The sequence below is a fragment of the Leptinotarsa decemlineata genome, unplaced genomic scaffold, assembly GCF_025532065.1.
Source record: "Leptinotarsa decemlineata unplaced genomic scaffold, Ldec_3_MD MMD2_tig00000035_RagTag_RagTag, whole genome shotgun sequence".
Lineage (NCBI taxonomy): Eukaryota > Metazoa > Arthropoda > Insecta > Coleoptera > Chrysomelidae > Leptinotarsa > Leptinotarsa decemlineata.
This window is the reverse complement of record NW_027412540.1, coordinates 21088855-21105867: the sequence shown is the minus strand read 5'-3', so window position 1 is coordinate 21105867 and position 17013 is coordinate 21088855. Positions and strand designations below refer to the sequence as shown.

Genomic DNA, 17013 nt, shown 5'->3' with positions numbered 1-17013 from the left:
TCGAACATATGTTCACTGTTTCAGATGTTTAAAGTTAGAAGTGTTTCTTGTGTCCGGATGTTTTCTGCTATCGAAAAAAATTGATCAAATTTTTTGTAAAAATGGGAATTAAGTACTCATAAACATTTGAAATGTTGACAGTTACATATCTCAAAAGAAACTACCTTGATGTAGACCGAATAGAAATTGATGAATAAATATTTTTTGGGAAAAATAAAAATTCACCTTTTTTTAACAGAGTAGTATATCGCATACCTTGCAATTATGAAAGTGTGTACATTGAAACTACGAAAAGATCTGACGGAATTAACAGTGACTGAGCACCTCTCTAATAACGGAAGTCACTATATCAATATCAAGGAAAACTTGAGTTTAATAAAGGTTCACTGAAAACTTAAAAGTTAATATAAACTGGGGCTGCCTGTCCCTTCGAACTGCCTTATGCAGTACTGTTCCCGAGTATAGAGGACTAGATACTCCGGGGAAAGGAAATATTAAGAGCAGATAGTTGTTGGTTTACAGATGGATCAAAAACACCTTTCGGTTGCGGTGCAGGTGTTTTCCGTCGCAGACACAGGATAGAGATATCAACCTGCCTAGGAACCTATGTGACTGTATTTCAAGCGGAAATTTACCCTATAGAATTGTGTGTGGAGAGATTGAAAGAATCCAGACCCAGGACAGAGATATCTACCTGCCTCACACACAAGTCAATGAAAATATTCTCGGACAGTCAAGTGGCGTTGGAAGCTCTTGGCTCCTACCGAGCAACGTCTAAATTGGTAGCAAATTGCCAAAAACGACTCTCCTCGATATGAAGACTCAACAGATTGTCTCTGATCTGGATTCCTGGCCATACTCGCCAGAAAGGCGATGGTGCTGCTGACTCCTTTGCAAAGGAGGGTGCTGCAAGCAGCTTCATCGGACCAGAACCTGTCATTGGCATCGCTTTAGATTTTGTCAAATAATGATTGAACACCTGGATGGCAAGAAGATTTATGGACTTCTGGCAGAATCTTCCAGGATTGGCTCACTCCAAGACGTTTATTCACCCTTCATAACTTGATACCATACAGTTGTTGGACTACAGTAGGCATAAACTACGATGTCTAACAGTCTTGAAGGTCACTGTCATTCGACTCGTGATATGCAGAGATTCGGACTGTCGGAAGACAGTGTGTGTCGCCTCTGTTTGGAAAATGATGAAACAGCCTGCCCCACTGGGGACAGAATCAGGTTTTCAGAGTTTGGCAGAGCCGTACTCTTACCATCTGCCCTGAAAGACCACTCACCATACAAACTAGTCGGCTTCGTTAAGAAGCACGGTTTATTTAGTCGAGTGTGAATAGGTGTGAGCCACAATAAACCCTTGCGGGTTGCGGTGGAGGGTCGAATAAACCCACTCACTTTGGACCTAACCTACTTGTCCCAATTATATGGCATGACATTCGTCACAATCCAAGTGGAATCAGTTACAAGGTAAAGGGGATTAATTTTCGCAACAAGAATTATTTAGCCTGAGTCATAAAGAGTGTTAATATTGCAGGGGAATGTATTTTAAACTCGATCTTCAGCAAATAGCGTGTAAATTTGGATCATCTGAAAATCGTCCAAAGATTTAAATATAAGTGTGCGTGAAAGTATTAGTGTACTCAACCTAAATTTCTAACCTTGCCCATACGGTGACAAATTTCAGTCATCAATAAAAGCTCTCCTATTAATGATGCAATAAAAGCCCTGAGAATAAATGATAAGTGGATTTTCACTGAAAAAAATATCTGTGTTCATCAAGATGCAAACCATTCGTGTCGGCGAAACTTCGAGAGACTCACTCATCAAACGACGGTCGATTATCCCGAAAAACGACAAATACTCGGCAATAAGTGCATTGCTGGTGCTTGATATGAATGTGTTCATTTCTTCTTTTGCATAATTTAATTCTGTAACGTATAGTAAGTATATTTTGGAAACAATGGCAACGTCACATGGCCTGTCAATTTAAGACAACCGTCATTTTTAACACCTCACCAAGTGATCGAAGTTCAATCTTCCTCTTGAAGATGATCACTTGGTGATCGAAACACCTGTCGAGGTGTTAAAACTAACTCCAGTAATATTCATTGATACACCAAAGGTTCCAAACTATGCATCACAAGTACTATATGAGTTGTTTAATCTTTCATCATATGGTGGTAATAGTCTAACTACATATTTGGTTTTTCGTACTGAATATGAAAAGTTAAGGAAAAATATTTGACATAATGAATAATTACACAACAACCATAAATGTTTACTCAAAAAATGCATATGCATTACCAATAATGACAAATGACATAGTGTCACACGAGGTAAAATGACTTTTCATATGAACATATGTTGGGAATATTGAGTACATCAAGTCTCATATTTGTTATAGTTTACTCTCCTGAACCGTAATATAATTACATTATAATTTATTTTATTATTGAATGGGACAAGGAAATCTGTTACGTTATACACACACAAAAAATTACTTTTTTTCCACATCACCGACACTACACAGCTCGATCGTATAAATTTCTATCTGAGTGTCATTCTCGATAATCACAAGGTCTATTACATCATTTGATAGGACTTCCTAACCACAAGGTAATGTCACAGATACCTCGAGAATGAATACTTTTTTTATTACTGTTTTCGAATTCATTCACAGACTAACCACCGAACTTCCGTAATAATATATCAAATTGATACCTCAAATAAGTATAAAAAGCAATAGACTTAACGGGTCGCAAACGTCCAATTTCAAAATTACTTTTCTGAAGCTTTCATTTATAATAGTATTTCTTGATAAGAGAGATCAAAATCAAATTGAACAGGTAGAGGAAGAATTACTTACTTGAACAAAAAAAAAATCAAAGTTTTTGAACAGTTTCGTGCCACAATTTTCAAATTGAATTAAGAGAATCCGAGAAATTTTCTATACAACCCCTCTCCCCAACCAACTTTTAATCGTTGCAGTATTTCACGCAGACTTTACCTAAAATCAATATTAAATTAATTGTAGTGGTTGTTTCAGTTGTTCAGTTTTGTTTTTGTTGAAATTTGAAACTGTCGAATCTAGTTGAAGAAACTACTGATGATGATTCAATAAAACATATAAAACAATGACAATAAAAATGTAATAATAACCTAATCACAGAAATAATAAAAATCTGAAATTTCCCCACTTTCTGACAAAAGAAAATCCTACCCCTTCCTAAAGTTTCGGGGAAGTTATTGACACAGAAATTCATCAAGAAAGTTCGTTCATGAAATGTAGATCTGCTTCATAAACTTAAAAACAAAAAAAGTCATGAAAGATCAAGAGACGATAGATCGAGTGATCTGGCCGGCCACTCTGTGGAACCACGATCCACATTCATCTCTATTTCTTGGATTGAAGTACGTTTGTATGCGAAACAATTACGAGTGTCAGCTTTTCCCATAAGGGAGGAGTGCTTTCATCAATAGAACAGGTTTTTCTACGATCTTCTGCGCTCAAATCTTGCAAAATTCAGTATCGTCCTCCACATTAGTGAAATGTCGTGAATAGATTCTGTCGTATTTGCTGTTATTAGCCGTCTCGAAAACTTTCAGTTTAGGGGCGGATATCTTTGTAATGATTTTGTTTATGTCAATGTGTGATTCCCTAGTACGTGTTGATTGATACCAAGTGAAAATCGATCGTCCGGCTTCGCGGCTTGAACCACCGGTTCACGCAGCGGTCGATTGAGTAAGTGGAGCAAGCCAACCACATCAACCCGACCCGGCTACCGTCCTACCACGTAACTACTCATGGAAATTACTCTTCAAATTAACCAAAGGTTTGAAATATTGACAACTTCTAAAAATTTTCATCGAAAAAATGAACTGTTAAATTTGAGGTTAAGTAAAAAATTATCGATATGACTATCAATTCAGAATGGCGAAATCGTTTTGGTTGTTTTGGGGTTAAATCAAATATAAGAACATTGAAAATAAGATATCAGTGGACCTTCAATTCCATTGAAAAAAAAAGAAAATATCTCACCCAGTTGTCACTATGGTATTTTGCGAAACATTTTGGGTACTTATATACCGAAAAAGATTCATTCAACTCTCATACGAGTACAAGTATCGTTAAATATTGTGTAACAATTTAAAGATGACGAAAGTAATGTATATAAACTAATCATTGTTATTAGTTTGGTAATCTGAAACCAAGTCTATCTCTCAAAATTATTTATTATAAAGTTTGACAAAGTCAAAATCTTAGTGAAACCCGCACAGACACCATTTGCTTTGTTTTTCTTCCTCGTGAGATCAACGAGCTTACCTTCCAAAAATAAAACGCATTCGTTTAGCGAACAATGGTCTTTGTTACTAAATTCGGACTAGCGATAGGACCAGCCATTTAAGGTAGACATTATACCTACTGATGAAAAACGATCTGGTTGGGGCTGAACATCGAGAAACAAATGTAATGTCAGTGTCGGCGTTCTTTATTCTGAGACGGAATTATATGCAACGGATTCCTTGGAACACAATTTGAATGAACAAGAACTATACGGGGCCTATGAAAAGTCTAGTCCTAAAAAACAAAGTCGGTGGTGTTAGGGACCCCAACTTTCAGAACACCTCTGAAACTCCAAGAATTTGGAAAATACCTGTCTATTGTAATATAATTGGTTTTTCGTATGTTTCAGTATGAAAGTTCAACAAATTTCAGGAAGATAACTTGAAGGTTCTACATCAAGTGTTTCACATGAAAACATTTTGAGCAAAATATTCACATTCGAATATATTCATTCGTTTCTCAAATCGTCTTTTATTGCAAAAAGTAATTTATGAATCAATAAATCCAAAATGATGTTAAACATGAAAGTGATACTTACACATAGGCTATGATATATATCTTTAATGATTCTAAGCGAATCGAACAGGTTTATCAATATATTGACTATACATTTACGTGCATATTAATATACGAATCCTGAAGTTTCTCTTATGCAAATGTCATTCAAGTAACTTTATACCAAAAAAGTTCGTATAAAAGTGGTTGATAATCTGACCACTCTATTGTCTATTGGACCACTTTTACCAATCCTTCTTTCCGGAAAGTTTCGTTTGGGAATAACGAATAAATGGATAATTTTCTTCCTATTACAAGCCCAGATTTAAAAAAAAATTAATTGTTGTTGACCCAAATGTTGACCTGTTATTGATTTTTTAAGTACTTTTCAAATAAACTGAACTCTTGACATCAAAATTTTTAGATGATCAGCATGGATATTCCTGAGCTCTATTTTCTCCTCCTATAGCAGAACATTAGAAAAAAATCCATTCTCTCCTTGACGGTTGAAAAAAATAACTCTCAATATCTTGCAACAAGTTTCAACAATCATGAATGTGAAACATAACATCTAGGGCAGAGTCATGAGACTGATTGATCTTCTTTACTCAATATTTGAATATTATTTCTTTAGTTCGGAATTCCATTGTCTAATATTATATAAAATGATTTGAAATCCCGAAGAGAACCAATACAAATTAAAAATTAAAACGAATAGCTGAAAATAACAATTATAACAATTAAACCCCGAATTGAAATTACAGTGAAATAATATACAAGTAAAAAATAGAACACTTGAACAAAAAATAAAAAATTAAGAGTTTCCAAGCCAAGTTACTTCACGACGTTTCGATTGTTAGTATCCACAATCGTCTTCAGGTGTTTAATTAATTGATCTGAGATCTGGGAATAAGTCCAGTTATCACCCGAAGATGAGTGTGGATACTAACAATCAAAACGTCGTGAAGTAACTTGTCTTGGAATCTCTTAATTTTTTATTTTTATTTTCTGTTCAATTGTTCTATCTTTTACTTGTATTTCATTTTACTGTAATTTCATTTCAAGGTTTTTTTTGGCTAATATAATGGTTATTTTCAGCTAATCTTTTAAATTTTTAATTTGTTTGGTTTTCTTAGGGATTTCAAATCTTTTTATATAATATTTGACAATGGAAGTCCAAACTAATGAAATTCATCATGAAACATTGTCAATCACATTTGAATATCATATTTTGTATGTTTTATAATATTATACTGTATATTACCCTCATACAGATATGTTATTTATATATTGCAGTTTGAAAAATAATTTACATTGTGTTCTCAGTGTAAGTCGCATATGAACATTATTTGTTGAAAAGGGTGAATTAGTTTTGACTCGCAAGATTTTTTTGAGCTATAGATGATGAGAATTTAACCTGATCAGTATTCTTTATTTTAGCAAGGCTTTTGACGCTCTCGATCACGAGATATTGTGTGTCAAATTTGTTCAATTTGGTTTTTCTCGGGAGTTATATCGGAATCAAAGGGAGTTCCGCAAGGATCTAACATTGGGCCTCTGGTTATTAGCTTGTATATCTGTGATTTTCATCGGCTGGTGAAAAAAATGCAATATACATCACAATGTAGGCAGCACCCAATTATATTTCTCTTTTCGTGATTCAACATCTGCTCAGTCATTAATAATAACGAAATTATGGGCTGTAGAAATTTGACATTTCTACAGCCCATAAGTTCAAGCTTATGGTCTGAAAAATGTCAAAATGTTTTTGAGATATTGCAAAAACCCAAACCCGATTTTTTTCAGGTAATTGTCTGTAACTTTCGTAATATTTGCAACTGACATTTGATTATTTTCAAAAATCATCTATATGCTATTTCAAATCGAATGACACCTCGTTCATATTTTCCGGAAGTGGAAAAAAGTTTGACCTGCGAGGCAAGCACGATATTAGTATCATCACACCTACTGAGTTGGAGAAACTAGCAATTATTTACATCAAATATCTTTTTTTTTGTGATATTTCTGCAGTCTACACTTATCAACACTTGTCAACAAGATTTTTTCTTCGGACAATAAAGTCTTATTATTATTTTTACTATTATTATTATTATTATAACCCAATTATAAAGTGAACGTACTTTCAAAGTATCTCCATTCCACAAAAACCCCGGAAGATTTCTGATTCCGAAAGTCTTATATTCTCAAATTACAAATTATATTCCAATCCACGTCTTCTCGCCACTTATTTAAGAAGCTTATCAAATCCATCTCATTCACCTGTCGTTTTCTTCACGAATCAATATAATTGTGGTCGAAAAATAATGCAATGAAACGAAAAAAGAAAATAAGATGACGGAAGATCGAGTTTCGAGAAAGTGTTACCTGAAACCGAGAACAAGGAATACCTACTTTCAAAAATTATTTAACTATCGTTCCGAAACGAAAACTGCAATTAATAATAATGTCTGTATAATGAGAGCAGTTAAACGTGTACAGTACGTGGTCCGTGACTAAGTAATAATCGCTTATATTCTACATTTTTTATTTTGCAAACTTCAACGCGTTTTTTTTTAGAAATCCTCAAGATGTGTAGAAAACAGTTGAAATATTTCGACAATATTTAAAGCCTTTTCTTTCTTCCTCAAGGTCCAGATATAAGAATATATGCTGATTCTTTGAGCTTACGTCTTTTGCAATGGAGTTCAACTCGATGTACAGCATCTGATTTCAAAATATGTTCTGACAATTTTTATCATGTTGATTATCTACACACATCGGAAAAGTTTAGGGATATTTTTATAACATACTTAATATCATAAAAATAAATGCATGAGGTCGTTTAATTTCGATTAAATTAGTAAACTCGACCACCCTGTAGATTTCTATGGGTTGAACAAAGCCTGCAAAAACGGTAACTAATCTTTTATCAAGTTTTTTACAAACTGTAGGTTTTCGGCTAAAATGAATAATCTGAAAGTGTCGAGTTTGTACATTCTATGCAGTTCTTGCTCAGCAATTGAACTGGAAATATTGTGCTTTAACATGGAACGCCATCACTTACCATTGGCTGAGATGAATAGAGCTGTAGGGCTTCTTCAAGGTGGCATGCGACAAAATGATGTAGCTCTTCGTTTGAGGGTCTCCCAAAGTGTTATCAGTCGATTGTGGCGGCGTTTCCGTGAAACTGGCAGTCCAGCCGAACAACATCCAGGGCGAGGACGCGCTACAACTGCAGTTCAAGACCGATTTTTGGTCTTAACCGCAAGAAGACTACCGACAATCACAGCACCTGAGTTGGTTAACGTGTTGCAGCAGACGCACCAGGTAACCATTGGTCGTGATACTGTCAGAAATCGACTGCATGAAGCAGATCTCCACAACAGAAGGCCATACTTAGATGTCCACCTTTGTCGAGAGGCAATCGCGGTAGAAGATTAGAGTGGTGTCAAAAACATCAAAACTGGGATGCAAATGATTGGGCCACAGTTTTGTTTACAGACGAATCCAGATTTAGATTTCATCCAGATTCTCGTCGAGTAAGACTGTGGAGACGACCTGGAAATAATGAACGTTTGAGACACGTCCAGGAAGTCCACACATACAGAGATGATACAGTAATGCTATGAGGCGGAATCATGATCGGCGGCAGAACCGATCTCGTTTTTCCAAATCGCTCCCTCACAGCTCGACAGTACCTCGACACCATTCTTCTACCTATCGTCCGTCCGTTTGCTGGTGCTGTTGGTGAAAACTTCCACCTAATGCACGATAATGCTCGTCCACATGTCGCACGTCTAGGCTTACCAACGAAGGAGTTGATGTATTGCCATGGCCAGCACAATCCGCATATGGGGAACATTCACACAACGTTTCAATTGAGAGAGCTTTTAATCGCTGAATGGGTAAATGTACCTCAACAAGACATTGACAATCTCATTTTGTCGATGCACGATAGATGTAGGGCCGTAATAAACCAGCGTGGAGGCCATACTTTGTACTGATTCCAATTTTTTTTGTATTATGATTTTTTTCGGGGTGCCAAAGAAGAGCCATATTTTTTTTAGTTTTGCTTATATGCGCACTCAGCATTTTTGACCATTTAATAAATTTTGTTGTAAGTTACATTCGTTCAATAATCACCCGTCAACATTTTTTTCCCTAAAGCGATCTAAAAAAAATTATTGCCATTTTTAAAAATATCCCTAGACTTTTCCTATGTGTTTATTTTTGATGTAATCTCGATGTTCCTTTTCACACATCACTTTTATTGGTCTTGAAGTTTCACCAATATAATTTCTATAACAATAACTAGGTATCTTAAAAATATTTTTTTGTTCTTTCATCATTATTGTTGGGTTTTGTATGTATGGAGTATAGATCTCAGCGAGGTTCTCAGTGTTTTTTTGGTATTTTGGAAGAAGTTCTAATATTTCATTTCAGTTCTAACATTCAGTTTCATTGAAATAAATTCAACATTTCACTTTATTCGAAATACTTAAAAACAAACTGTTGCAAAGACATTTCTTTAAAATTTTTCGTTCAAGACCCAGATTTTGACACATTTCACCGATGAATATTAAAACTGTATGAATATTGATGCGGTTCAAGTAATTTACAAATGTTTCTTTGTTTTTCAGTATAATAATCTTCAAAAACGAAGATTATAAATTTTATGAAGACTTAAGAATTGAAGAATCAAGTCACTGAAATAATTTGGTCAAACTGAACTAATGTATGTATCTATGTACCACTTAAAATGACGATAAAAGTAAAACTAGTCTTCCAGTTTCTGTAAAAATAAAAGCATCTGTCACTGGGTTTACCGTTCTCCAAGAATGCAAGGTCCAACAATATTTCATGAAATACAATCACATATTGAGCCATGCTCAGAGACTTGCTACACAAAAATACATGTTATGTTTGAATTTGAATATAATTACCTTATTGGACTTATCCGAGAACTGATCTTTGTCAACAAGATGATGCCAGATCAGTGTAAGTTCATTCTTGATATTTATTAAAGATGACAGTTTCACAAAATTTATAGAAGAATGAAACTTGCTTTGTTCTAGAGTACAAACATTTTTCCATCACATCAGTTTATCGAAATTGGAATAGTTACAATGAAAACTGATAAATATGATTAGATAAAGCAATATGCTTGAATACAGCATTTTTCAGTGGAGGTTCTATTTCTACTTCAGTCACTTGTAAGCAGCTCTATATACATTTATCACCATTGGAAGTAAAGTCAAAAATTCTTGAAATCGGAAAAAATAATTCACTAGTTGATTTGACTTTCTAGGAGATACTATAAACTTGAAATAATTATGGCTCAGTACTAGATAATGTTGTTTCAATCTGCCATAGATCTCAAAAGCGGTACTAGCCGGGTCAAAGATGCAATTTTCGCACTGTTCTGTCCTTAACTTGAACAGCTCTGAACAAGAGGAGGCTCTTCCTGAGAAGATCCATCTATGGGATCAATAGAAGTCTTGAATTAAGACAATCTACATTTTTGGGAAAGAAAGTTTTTGGCTTTCTACTACTCCATCTTGATACAAAAAAAAAGAAGGATGAGGGAGTCTTCCAAAGAAATGAAGGAAGTAACTATATACATGGATGTGTAGATCATGCAAAGAAGTAACTTTCACACACAAAACAAAAAATATATATGACTCCAAAAATCAAATTTCGTTTTCAACTCACCTGCAAATATTTCCCCATATTTTTTCTTCCCACCGGCGTCCTCGAAGCGATCCCTTGAGGGGAATGCAAGTAACTACCGAGAGGTTTCTGACTGTAACTATCACAATTTTCACATTTCTCACCGTCACAAACGTCGGATTCTTCGCCGGCGGCCGCGTAGACGTTTTCCTTGCTATTTTCGTCGGAATAGTACAAAAACTGTTTCCCTCCGTTCGTAACGGCCCCGTTACTGTCACCTTCCGATAGCAGCTTGTTCAAAAACTCACCACGACTGGCCGAATTGAACAGATACGAACTGTTTCGCGACAGATTCATAGTACTCGCGCTTATCACCAGTTCCGTGTCCGGCAGATTGGACAACATTTTTTGCACGTTCGAAGAAATGACTTCCAAACTTTCGTTGCTTTTGTTCAAACACTTCTCTGGCGAACGGAACGACCTATAAGTAGGCTTGCTGGAGAATCTCCTTGGTCCCAAAGTTTCTTCTGAGCTGAACTTCTTGCTGATCTCCTGATCGGGCACGTTCGACAGGATTTTCTGCACGCGAGGCGACAAGTTGGAGAAATTGTTAGCCTGATGACTTCTTTTCGGCGTACTGGTCTTCACTTCGACGTCTGCTTCGTTTTCCTTTGTTTGCGTCCCCACGATGGCATCAAAAGCACCCATAATACTCGGCATCAACTCCGGCGATGAGCCTGCAACAAAGAAAGACAAATGAACGACATTACTCAATTGTTTATCGCAATTGGAATGGCTGCGGGTATTTAATAACGGACAATAAAGTTTACCGATATGGTATGGCTCAAGGTTGTTTTGCAAAGGCATGTTGCAACCTTTATGGAACTGACGACTAATGCAATGAAAAAGTTTTGAAGATGTGGAAATACCATTTATTCATTTCAAATAATTTACGCACTTTTGTAATAAACTGAATTTTCAGAACAAAAACTCACATTCTTAGAATATACTAATCGACATTAGTAGCAGAAAGAGTTATCGTGAGTGAATATTTTCACGGCGTTGATAACAAAACCTGATAACGAAATATATCTATTATCTACGGTGCTGCATCAATAAAGATTGCGCTAGTTTGACTCATGGGACAAATAATAAAGAGGTTTTTCCATAACGAAAACAACTTTTTACAGGGTGGCTTTTTCAATGTGAATTATGTTATGAGTTTCAGATTCGAAAAATTCATTTATTAAGAGGGAACTTTTTTTGTTGCCGTTCATTAAAAACTTACAGTGATGGCTTGAATTCTCACGAAATTACCATCTCTACGACAAATTTTCACACTCGAATATTTTCCAAATTTTTCTAAAACGTTTTTGGTCTGGTAATGAATAATTGGCAATATCCACGGAAGTTGGCAAAAGCAGAACTTGCAGGTCGCTTGTGGCTGATTATGAATCAAAAAAAATCGTAGCTAACAAACTACCCCGATTAATCCTAATTTTCTGAACCCATTTTACTCAGCAACTACTTTTATTCTGAGTATGAAGTACAAGATTGATTGCGAGAGTTGAACGGCTTCAAATTATACAGTGTATTTATTTATTGGGAATGTGAAGGATTCTGATAAATTCAAAATAAAACTCTTCATCAACATAGTGGACCCAATCAATAAAAAAAGTAAAAGCTTTCAATTCCACCCCTGTGCGAAGCAAAGAAATTTGCTCCTATTTTATTCCTATGGCTCAATGTCCCAAAAGACCTTCTGTTCAAAATGAAGAGAAGTTGTGACTCTCAAAAGGATATTCTGTAGAGATTAAGCTGATAATTGGAATACATTTTCTGTGGCCAAAGGCGGGTTTATTAAATGTGTATGAAACATGACAGGTCTCTACAAATTTATTTTTCTGTGAACCAGATATTACCCCCACATAAAATAAGGATAATAGTCACCTGTCAATGGTAGTTTTTCATCCAACTGAAAAACTCTTTGAAATTACCGATGATGACAACCACGAAAATATACAAATACAATGGAAACTGATCTCACTACTCAGTATTTATTTAAATATTTTTACCCCTACAATGCAAAAGTACAGTACCTACTTACAATAAATGTAAAAGATTTACTTCGTTTTTCGGTAATTACTTTACATCTGCAATATGGCTAATTAAAGATAAATTATGTTATCACTCATGATTTACTCATTTGTAGTTCGTTGAAAAACGAAATAATAGTTATTTATCGAGATATTTGTATGGAAAAACAGGAGATAGTAATGGCAAGTTATTTATTTTCATGGAAATAATCAGTAGGTCAATAGTGGCAAGTACTCACTCATTTCTTGCAAGTGAAGTGATTTGTTGAAGGAAATTTACTGTTTACATTTATGGATAATACACTGAAACTGTCATACATCAAGTAAATAATGTTTATTTTTTCGAAAAAAATGTTTATTTTCAATACAGAAAGAAAAAAAAGCTATCCAACTTTGAAAATAGACATGAGATATCATTGAAGCTTTAAAGCTTGTGCGTAATATAGATGATAATAATATTTATATAGTATAGGATACAACAGTAATACATATAATTATCATTAATATTAGAACAATTATATATTGCAGTATTTACACAGGTACTAATAAACTAATTTCATAATTTTTTTGTTTTTTCTTTCTTGTTTTTTTCATCTTTTTTGTTATTATTGTCAAGGTAGGGTTTTGGTGTTTTATTTTGGTAGGTGGGTTGACATAGTCAGGTATATGTCATATTTGGGTGATTTGGAGTGTAACTGTTTATTGTAGAAACTTTAAGTTTATAAGGTTATTACATAAGTTTCTAGCTTTAGTGTTATATCGGGTATGGAGAATATATAGAGAGTTGTATTACATTTACAAGAAAAACACTACGAATTTGGTCATATGCATAGCTTCAACAAGTAAATAATTATGTTCATGTTCACACCTTTTGTGAGATATACAAAAAATTAAATTTTACTTTTATGAAAATACGAAAACAGTTTTTTATCGAAATGAATTACATGAAGATTCACACCAAAATATACCTGGTCGCACAGTTTTCAATAGAAAGGCCTGACTGTTTTCAATATCCTTTCAGTGATTACACAACATATGCCTGTCAGTATAATTGGAGATCAATTTCACATATGAATCGCGGCAAGCTTTGAGTTATCATTTCCAATCTAAAGCCTACAGTCGCTACAACCAATAAATCATGTTCGAGGGACTTATTAAAAAGATCGATTTTACGCTGATCTGAATTAGCCCCATCAATTTAGACGCCCTATTTTGAAAATTATTTGATTATAAATCTCATCAACGCGCCAACACCAAACACTTCGAAATCCAATTATATATCCAGGTTTGTGTATCCTTTCTATTTTCCCGTCGACGTGTTCATCGTCACTTATAGATAGATACAAACAAAACTTCCTTCCTTTCGATTCTTACACAAAAATGGGGTCAAGTAAAAATAGTTATACGCCTACTTCAGTTAATAACATTTAATGAGATCAAATTCGACAGACACTATTATTTATAAAAAAAAATGCTAATGAGATGAACATAGGTTGTGTGTCCACTTCTATTAAAAAAATCTTTTTAGATTGTAATCTACACGATTATGTTTAAACCAATAAATTTATTCAAGTTTATTGGACAATTGTGTTCGTCCTGAAAAGACCTTGAGTGACATCAAGCAATGTGATAATAGTTGAAGAGCTAAAAACGATGCCAAATTGAGAAAAATTAAGAGGAAACATCTTTATTACACGAGATATTAGCGCCTGACCTCAGCGAGCATCGTTTCCTGAGAGAGGTCATCGTAGTTTCAATTAGATAATGAATGAATGAATGAAACTAGTCGTAGTCAGTCATAGAAATTCATAAGAACAATAAAATTGTTTGGCGAATATCTTATTGTAACACGTTAGTCACGTTGTATCGAAGCAGATAGTGGAGAAGTAAATCAATTAATGACAGGATGAGGCCGATTGACACCAATCAAATATTCCAATCGATATAAATCTACTAAATGACCTGTCCGAGTTAATTTTGCATGTACCAAAATGTGCTTTGAGTAATAAACTTAGTCACTTTGATTTGGATGAATGTGCCGTAGATCTTATTGAAAGCTTTCTGGAACACCGAACTCAGTGTATCAGCCTTGACCACTTAAAATCTGCAGTTCTGAACACCAAATTTGGAGTTCCACAAGGTTCCATTCTTGGACCTCTCTTATTTAACATCTATATCTCAGATTTCTACAAATGTATTAAATTTTGCAATATCCATCAGTGGATTTTGACACTCATATTTACTTATCTTTTCCGGAAGGCAACCTGGAAGCACAAGAACTGATAAATAGAGATCTCAATTCACTGTATAACGTCTCGTGCGCACATAACTTGAAATTGAATGCTAAAAAATCATCATATATGTTATTTGGACCCAAATCTAAAAGGCGCCTTATTTCCAACCTCATCAAGATCCACAAAAATGATGTTGCCTTGCAACATCATTTTTGTGGATTTGAGATTTTCTAAACATATCAGTCATCTTTGTAAATCGTCTTATAACATTCTCAGAAAAATTTTTCCCAATAGAGACATTCTTTCTACACAACTCAAACTTAAGCTTTGCGAAACTTCAATTTTCTCTAAATTATCTTATTGCGATTGCATATATGGACCTGCACTTACTCAATACGACTCTCTTCGCCTCTAAAGAATTCAAAACTCTTGTTTGAGATTTCCTTTCGGTATACGTAAATTTGATCACATCAGTAGTAGGTTTGATGACTCCGGATGGTTAAGACTTGAAAAACTACGCACTCTACACATCCTCACAAATACACATAGATTACCATTAACAAATAAACCTGATTATTTATATAATAGACTTGTTAGTTTTTCCCAGACTAACAACTATTATACTCGAAATGGATCTGTCTTGGTCATTCCCAAACACAACTCAGCACTTTTTACTCGAAGTTTCTCCTATATTTCCGCTAAGCTGTATAATAAGTTGCCCAGTGACTTCAGACTTTACACGATAATGACATTTAAAAAACGCTTGAAACTTCTGCCTAAATCCTGGTAACTGGTGCTCTGTATGTCGATTTTTGCAAAACCCTTATAATTATTCATTTTAATCAAGCTTTTATTATCGTGTTATTGTTGTATTGGTTGATTTATCTTCTATTCTATACTTGTTATTATTATAGTTTTTATTGTATATTTTTGTAAGGTTTATTTGAAAAACAGCTTATGCTGATAATCCGCCTGTTCATCTAATTTATTTTTGATGAATGAAGTCGATTTATCATTATTATTATTATTATTATGTTGAAATACTCCTTGGTGCAAAATATGAAACTATTACTTCTGACAAAAATTTTGAAATATATATCAAATAAATTATTTTCGCCGTTATTAATATATTTTTGAAGCAAGACTGTTAAGGAATGACGTGAAGAACTGACGGAACTGGTGAGCAGGAATAAATCGCCTCTATACAGGGTATCAGGACACAAAGGAATAACAGACAACGAAAAGGGTAACTATGTATGTATGTATATATTAGGGAGGGTGAGTGTACACCCACAGTACTTAGGCCACATGTGACCAATTGTACATCCTCCCGGAGTTGTCCTCCTAGCTCATCGTCCATCTTGTCCTTTCCTGGAAGGTGGCCAGGTCACTGGGAAACATCTCCTTTATATCGGCAGGTGTAGGCCAAGACTCGCTGAACACACACTCTCTTTGGCAACCTTGAGGTATCTCAAGGCGACCTCCACGAAAACGGAGATCTTGGCGCCCGCCGCAGGAAGTGCCCTTACTGTTGGAGGTGGAGTGGGGAAGGAGGAGGGTGCACTTACAGTTGTTGCTACTCCTGCCTCTTTTGCTCTCTTTCTCCCTTTGGCCTCGGCGCCGCAAATGCGCCACCTTTGTATTACATCACGTGGCTATGTTCAGCCTCATTCCGAGCGGTAAATTGGGGTGGACATTGCTGTTCATCCCCAGCCACAGCCATAGATTGAGGTGAGCACTTCTGTCCAGCCTCGGTACTGGTTTTTGTTGTGTCTGTTTTATTTGTTTCACATATGTGTGTTCCCACGAGTAGCAAGGAAAGATTTGGTCACCTCTGGCAGAGTCCCGCATTACCAGAGGAAGGCTGATTACAATGAGGTTTCGCCCGGTTCCCCAAGGGGATCGTTCGTAACCGCATATCACCCTGCGGCCATTCAGCTGTCGGCATGATTCCTTACACTTTGCGAAACATGCCACGGTGGCATGTATCGCAAAAGCTTTTGGGTAGTTTTAGTTCCCCTCACCCTACTTATTTCTGCCACAGACCAGGAGTCCAGCGATTCCGTCCCTAAGGCCACATATTGGCTTCCCGGACAGGGCCCCCAGTCCCCTATCCGCCACCTGGGGACGCGCCCGATAGATAGCCTAACCCATGGGAACG

At 35.4% G+C, this 17013-nt stretch overlaps 1 protein-coding gene across 7 annotated transcripts in view; it reads right to left on the bottom strand.

The window, feature by feature from the left end:
- GEFmeso (Guanine nucleotide exchange factor in mesoderm) overlaps positions 1–17013 on the bottom strand; it is a 294400-nt gene that overhangs the window by 58055 nt on the left and 219332 nt on the right. For 4 of the 7 annotated variants that reach the window (XM_074172011.1, XM_074172014.1, XM_074172012.1 and 1 more), the window contains exon 2: positions 10565–11259. In XM_074172011.1, coding sequence (XP_074028112.1) covers positions 10565–11259 — 695 coding nt within the window. Of the gene's footprint in view, positions 1–10564; positions 11260–11352; positions 11448–11480; positions 11637–17013 lie in introns of those variants that run through there. The other 3 variants (XM_074172016.1, XM_074172017.1, XM_074172013.1) reach the window with 3 other exon arrangements.